This window comes from Babylonia areolata, chromosome 3 (genome assembly GCF_041734735.1).
Source record: "Babylonia areolata isolate BAREFJ2019XMU chromosome 3, ASM4173473v1, whole genome shotgun sequence".
NCBI classification, from domain to species: Eukaryota; Metazoa; Mollusca; class Gastropoda; order Neogastropoda; family Buccinidae; genus Babylonia; species Babylonia areolata.
In genome coordinates, this window is record NC_134878.1 from 11273140 (window position 1) to 11280639 (window position 7500).

At 43.6% G+C, this 7500-nt stretch overlaps 1 protein-coding gene across 1 annotated transcript in view; it reads left to right on the plus strand.

Moving 5' to 3' along the window:
- LOC143280240 (uncharacterized) overlaps window positions 1-7500 on the plus strand; it is a 22499-nt gene that overhangs the window by 3537 nt on the left and 11462 nt on the right. The window contains exon 2 of the mRNA XM_076584872.1: window positions 1824-1973. Coding sequence (XP_076440987.1) covers window positions 1824-1973 — 150 coding nt within the window. The remainder of the gene's footprint in view (window positions 1-1823; window positions 1974-7500) is intronic.

Below are 7500 nucleotides of genomic sequence, written 5' to 3' on the forward strand. Positions count from 1 at the left end.
AGCACAGATAAGCAAAATTATTGGAAGAACGGAAAGGGATGTGGGATAAGATAATGATCGATTCTATAAACATCCATTTCGCAATGGCATTTTGCCCTCAGGCTATTTTTACCATTGAGATTATCTTTGTCAATACCGTACAGGTCAGCTTGACCATCTATCTCTGGGAATGGCTGGGGTGATTTATGATGATTCATTGCTAGTGGGTCACCTTCAGCAGTGTTCAGAAAATAATGATTTTATAATTTCACTGCTGTTTGGCCTGCTCGAAAAGCAACTAGAAAGACTGGTTGCAGCTGCTATTGGGTTCGCTCGGCTATTGTCTAGGAAGACTATAATTTTACTGCATTTGCGTCAGGTTTGATCAGCATTTAGTAAAAATTGCTCTTGGGTCAGCTTGGCCGTCTATAGAAAGACAATCTATAGTTTTACAGCTACTGTGTCCATGATTCGAAGCTCACAATATTCTGAAAGTAGTTCATCAGTTTTCGTGATGTTGGGGAATGTTTAGCAAACGTTCCTGGGTGCAGCTTCATTGCTATTGTCGTAAGAGCCTAGGTCTAGACATGTGAAGGTTTAAGTCGGGGAATAAATCGGACCGATTCACTAGTAAGACCTAGCGCCTTTAGTGAGGCGAGAGGAAAGCGTTACTATACCAAAGGAACTATTACAAAGTATCTATACCAAAGCAATGCAACCGGCCCATCTTTGTTGCATAAGCGAGCTTAGCAGCGCAAATTGCTTACCGTTAAGAACGTTCCTAACTCTTCAGTAAATTCCATATACTTACGAACATACTTAACTTTAAGCAAAATTAGCGCTGCAAACATCGCATCTTGTAACCCGGCCCAGGTCTCATATGATTAGCCATGTAGAGATTTTTCCTATCTCCCAAGTCAACATATGTGCGAACCTGCTATTGCCTGAACCCCCTTCGTGTGTATACGCATACAGGACCATATCTGCATGTTAAAGATCCTGTAATCCATGTCGGCGTTCGGTGGGTTATGGAAACAAGAACATGCCCAGCATGCACACCCCCGAAAACGGAGTATGGCTGCGTACATAGCGGGGTAAATAAACAAAACGGTCATACATGTTAAATGTTACATGTCTGAGTGTATATGTGTCCTTGCCTGAAACCTAATTGAATGACACAGGAAACGAATGATGAGGCGCCCAATGGCAGCCGTCAGTCGGCTGTACCCAGGTAGGAAGCCTTTTGTGCAAATGACCCCGCTTAGAGCGTAGACTCCGACCAAGGATACGCGCTATGTAAGTGGAGTGTTGGCCTAAAGGTTACGTATCCGCCAAGGAAGCGAGAGAATCCAAGCGCATTGGTTCGAATCCCACAGTCACCAGTATTTTCTCCCCCACCCCACCCCGCCCCCTTCACAAGACCTTGAGTGGTGATCTAGTTATTCGGATGAGACGATAAACCGAGGACTCGTGTGCAGCATGCACTTAGCTCACGTAGAAGAACCCACAGCAACAAAAGGGTTGTTCCTGGCAAAATTATGTAGAAAAATCCACTTCGGTAGGAAAACAACACACACACACACACACACACACACACACACACACACACAATGCAGGCAGAACAAGAGTACCCCCAAAATTGGTGGCGCTCTCAGTGTAGCGACGTGCTCTCCCTGGGGAGAGCAGCCTGAATTTTACACAGAGAAATTTGCTATGACAAAAAGAGTAATACAATACAATACAATACAATACAAAGTACAATACAGTACAATCCATATCATCGTCATGTATCAGTTTGCACGGGGCTAAATCTACCCTCTGTGTTTGTGGTGGTGTTGGGTCAGACTTTGTGCGGGCGGCCCAGGGGTTCTGTGTGGTGGGACTGCTGACGTACGCCGTGTCCCTGGTGATCCTGGTGGCCTACCTGGCCGTGCCCTTCCTGCAGGAGACCAGGGGGGTGCTCATCGCCCTTTGCCTCTTCACCTTCACTGCAGGTCAGTGTGGGTGTGTGTGTGTGTAATGGGGGTGGGGTAGGTGGGTGGGTAGGTGTGTGTGTGTGTGTGTGTGTGTGTGTGAGTGTTGTCTCAGCCACTGTTAGTCTGTCTGTCAGTCGGTCGGTCTGTCTACCTTTCTCTGTCTCTCATCTCAGAGAGAGAGACAGAGAGAGAACGAACGAACGAACCTTTTTTATTGAGGGAAAAAAGGAATAAACACAAATGGCTTGTTTTCATCCTGCCCTCACGAAAAGGGAAAACATAACAAATACTCAATACAAAACCATGACATTGCATGAATAAATTTCAATTCTGTCCCACGAAAAAGACGAACAACACAAGTACATGCACAATTAATACTTAGAACAGAAGCAAGAGAAGAAAGTAGAAGGAAGAGACAAGGAGAGAGAGAAAAACAGACAAGAGAGAGAGAGAGATGGATATATAGATACATGGGACAGTTTACTGTCATTGCCGAGATATCTGATATCTGATGAGTCCTTAGAGGACAAATCTGCAGTCATATCAGACATACAGTTAGCTCCTTTTCTCGAGAGATAATTCAAATGGCCCCATTGCTGTATCTGAATGGTTTATATTAACTTATTTTCCTTCCTCCATCTCCTCCCTCCCTTTCGTTTTTACCTTTTTTATTTCGTATTTATCTGTCTTAATGCGTCTTTGTAAAGTTTATGCATATATGTGTGTATGATATATATATATATATATATATATATATATATATATATATGATGATGATGATGATGATAACAATAATAATGATTATAATAATAATACGTGGAGTGTTGGCCTAGAGATAACGCGTCCGCCTAGGAAGCGAGCTGGTTCGAATCCCACAGTCATCAGTAATTTCTCCCCCTCCACTAGATCTTGACTGGTGGTCTGGACGTTAGTTATTCGGACGAGAAAATAAACCAAGGTCGCGTGTGCAGCAGGCACTTAGCGCACGCAAAAGAACCCACGGCAACAAAAGGGTTGTCCCTGGCAAAATTATGTAGAAAAATCCACTTCGATAGGAAAACAAGTAAAATTGCAGGCAGTAAAAATAACAAAACTGGGTGGCGCTTTCAGTGTAGCGACGCGCTCTCCCTGGGGAGCGCAGCCCAAATTTTACAGATAATTCTGATGTGACAAAAATAGTAATGCAATACAATGCAATGATGATGATAACAATAATAATGAAGTGCTCTTTTATAGCGCTGTTCCCACAGAGAGGCTCACAGGCCCTTCACAAATTACATATAACATTAGACAGTCAACGATAATCAAGAAAATTCAAATAACAACCAGTCACTCACGGCGCTCCGCAAATTTCATGTTACAAAAGAAAAACAACTGTCATCAAGAAAAATAATCAACGACGAAGTAGCAATAACCACGCAGAACACACACACACACACACACACACACACACAGGACACGCGCGCACACACACACAAACACACACAGAGCACATGCGCGCACGCACACACACACACACACACACAGCACACACACGCGCGCGCACACACACATACACACACACAGCACACGCGCGCGCGCGCACACACACACACACATACACACACACGTAACATTGGAAAAAATAGTACATCCCTCATATAACATCAAATCAGACAAAGCTGATACTCGAATGCAAGAGAAAAGATGATTTCAGTTGACTTGAAAGAGTCCAGGGAAGGGGGCTTTTTGAGGTCAGCAGGCTGTGAGTTCCAGACAGTTGGGGCTGAAAAACTAAAGGATCGATGGTTGATGTTTGTAAGATTAGTTTTCAACACCCGGAGTAACCCTTCAGCTGAAGATCGAAGTGACCGAGGAGGCTGTTAAGTTGTTCGTGAAGAACAGGGATATTGTGAAGATATCTGTCTATCTATCTGTCTGTCTATCTTTATACATTTGTTTGTGTGTGTGTGTGTGTGTGTGCGTGTGTGAAAATCGTCTGTCGTGCCCGACAATGACCATCAGAACAACAGAGGAAGCAACATCTGTCCCAACTATCTGGGCTAGAATTTGATTATATTGGAGAGTGTCTTGCCCAAATTCCATCTCCACTGTCTCGGCCAAGAGGGTTTTAGGACAGTCGGCGATGAGATAGTTCCCAGTGGCCAGCTAGCTCCTAGGGATGTAGCGCTAATTGCCAGTGCAATCTTGCCTCCTGGTTTGAGAAGTCATAGTCCTTCACTAAAGACCAAGTTGTAAATGACTTCCCATTGCAGTGGAGAAATCATTTATCACATGGTTCTCACTTTGCTGCTAACCCAGCTGTAAGCTTATGTGATATATTAAGCCAAGTGTTGGGCGGCAAATGTATAATTGTATGTATTATTTTCTCTCTCTCTCTCTCTCTCTCTCTCTCTCTCTCTCTCTATATATATATATATATATATATATATATATATGGTTATATGATATCTATATCTAGCTCACTCTCTCTCCCCCTCTATCTCTCACCATCCTCGCTGTTGCCCTCTCTTTATCTACCCCACATCTCTCCATGTCAGATTCTTTCTGTGTCTTTATCGTTCCTACTCTTTTCTCTCTTCTCCTCTACTCCTCCTCCCACTCCCTTTCTCTCTTCTTTGTTTCTCTGTCCGTCTGTCTGTCTGTCTATCTCACTCTCACTCGCTCTCTCTTCTCGCTCGCCCCGCCCCTATCTAGCCTTACTTTCCCATTCTTTGCCTCTCCCTCCCTCCCTCCCTCCTCTCTCTCTTTCTCTCTTCTTTGTTTCCCTGTATCTGTCTGTCTGTCTCACTCTCACTCGCGATCGCTCTCTCATCTCACTCCCCCCGTCCCTATCTAGCCTTACTACCCCATTTTTCGCCTCTCCCTCCCTCCCTCTTTCTCTCTCTGTCTGTCTGTCTGTCTCTGTCTCTCTGTCTCTGTCTCTCTCTCTCTCTCTCTCTCTCTCTCTCTCTCTCTGTGATCAATAGCATGATGATCAAAAGTTTTCTTCGGCCATACCTGAATGCGTGCTGTCTGTGGGTCCTCGTTATATGGAGAGAATCTCATTATTTTCGGGCCAGCGGGTAGAAATTGCCAGCGGCCCCAAAGAAAAGAAAAACTTTTAAAAACTGCATGTCCGTATCTCTAATGGGGATTTTCCTCTCTTTTTTTTCTTCCTTTTTTTTAAAGTTTTCCATGAAGATTTCATGGATTTTTTTGCTGACAGCCGTACTTGTTATTGTCGATGATAGTTGTGAGGATGATGAATGTGTGTATTCTGTCTCTCTCTCTCTCTCTCTGTCTCTCTCTCGCTCGTTCGCTCGCTCGCGCGCTCTCTATTAAGTAGCATTGTGTTGTGCATGCAATGACATATATAATGTAGTATTGTGTAGTGTATATCCTGTTTCAGGGCGGGGACTGGATGAAAAAAGTGCACCGGTGCTTATCTATTATCCTCGAAAATAAAGAATTTCGTCTTGTCTTGACTTGACTTGCCTTGTCTTCTCTCTCTCTCTCTCTCTCTCTCTCTCTCTCTCTCTCTCTCTCTCTCTCTCTCTCTCTCTCTCTCTCTCTCTCTCTCTCTCGTCTGTTTTTTCTTCCCATTCCATTTTATCTATTTTGCACCATTTTGTTCTGATTAGTATCTACTGTGTCACCAGAGCTTTTCAGCTGATGATATTAAACATTTCAGTGTTCAGTGTTTTCTCTGTCTGTCTGTCTGTCTGTCTCTGAACCAAAATATCCCTTCGACTTTTTATCAGCTTGTCTGATTCTGTTGAGATTTGCCAGCACGCGAGTTCATATTACAGCAGTTATGGCAATTATAGCAATTAACAATGTAGCTATATTATAGCATTATAGCAGTGTTCTTAATATATTGATGTGTTCATCCAGATTGTACCCCGATCCCCCTCCTTCCTCGACCCCGACCGCACCAGACCCCGCCCCCCAACACCCACCCTTCCCATGTGTTTGTATAATGGCCTGAGGCCGATGTACAATAAACCATTTGTCTTGTCTTGTCTTGTCCTCTCTCTCTCTCTCTCTCTCTCTCTCTCTCTCTCTCTGGTGTTCTGAATTGACTCTCGCTTTTTTTTTGCTTTTTTTGTGTGTGTTGCTTTGTTGCTTTTTTTTCCAATTATTATTTCTGCCCAGAGGGCTGGATGTAAACAAGTACTTTGTGCTTACTCCTTTACCCTCGTAAAATAAAATTTCGTTCGTTCATTCGTTCGTTCGTTCTCTCTCTCTCTCTCTCTCTCTCTCTCTCTCTCTCTATCTATCTATCTCTCTCTCTCTCACCGGTTTTTATTCTGTAGGTGAAAATGTACCACAGAGGCCTATATGTTGGCAGACGTATCGCGTTGCATGACAGTGTATAGTCAGTACGATAGACATGGGGATAACGTCGCGAAACAATGAAATGACTCAGACAACGTGGCAGCAAAGACCCTATGGGGAATACGTTAGGGGGAAAAAAAGGCTCTGTCATTGTAGCACTGATGCGCAACATTAGATGTTAAATTCGGCATCGAAATTATGGTTTGCAGCTTTCACACATACACCAAAAACTTTTTTATTTTCAGCTGAATCACGACACAATGAACGAGTATGTCGAATTGTGTAATGTGCCAACGAATGCGGAAGATAAGGATAACTGCTGTATTACTTATTTGCGCCGAGGATAGCGTAAATGTTAGGCCAACTGACGAAAGACACATTGTTGATTATGTTATTTCTTTTGCCGCGCCTTCTAATGCATTTTCTTATTTATGTTGTAAAAAGCGGTCAAAAATACGATCTTAATGTCAGAATTTCATGTTCGCTCTTATGTGATTTATGATGTTCTTTGCTGCTTTCACGCAAAGGAAAAAAAAACAAGAATGAGGATGTTTTGAAACCGGAAAATTCCCAAACGGTGTGTCTCGTGAAGATATGTGAATCGTCCATAAGAAAAGAACATGAAACGTGTGACGTCACATTGGTTATAACATAATTGCAGAATAGGAAGGGGGCGAGAAGGGAGAGAGGATACAAAATAAAATAAAATAAGATAAAATAAACAGAAAAAATAACCGTGCGCGCACATCACTCACACAGACACCCCCCCCCCCCTCTCTCTCTCTCTCTCTCTCTCTCTCTCTCAACCCGTTCATCCTCCTATCACTCTGACAGCCTCTATTCACATTCTACTCACCCTCCTCCTCCTCCTCCTCCTTCCCATCCTCCTCCACGTCACCCCCAACCCTTTAGAAGCAAAACCGTTTCTAGCAGCGATCTGTCATGTCTTCCAGAAAGGCCCCCAATCAGCGGATCGTGGATGGGGCGGGGAAGGAGGGTGACGTGGGGGGAGGGGTGCGGTAAAGCCAGATGACAAATAGACACAAGAAGATGGAGAGGACGTGACAATTTTCCCCTCCAGTCTGATTCAACACAAGGGGATTTTTGACACGCTCTGGTATATAGAGTCCATTGAAAAAGAAAATGTAAAAAAAAAAAAAAAGAAAAGGAAGAAAAAAGCATAGGGTGATATGTTTCCAAATCCCCGATCGACCTTTCTTGTGCT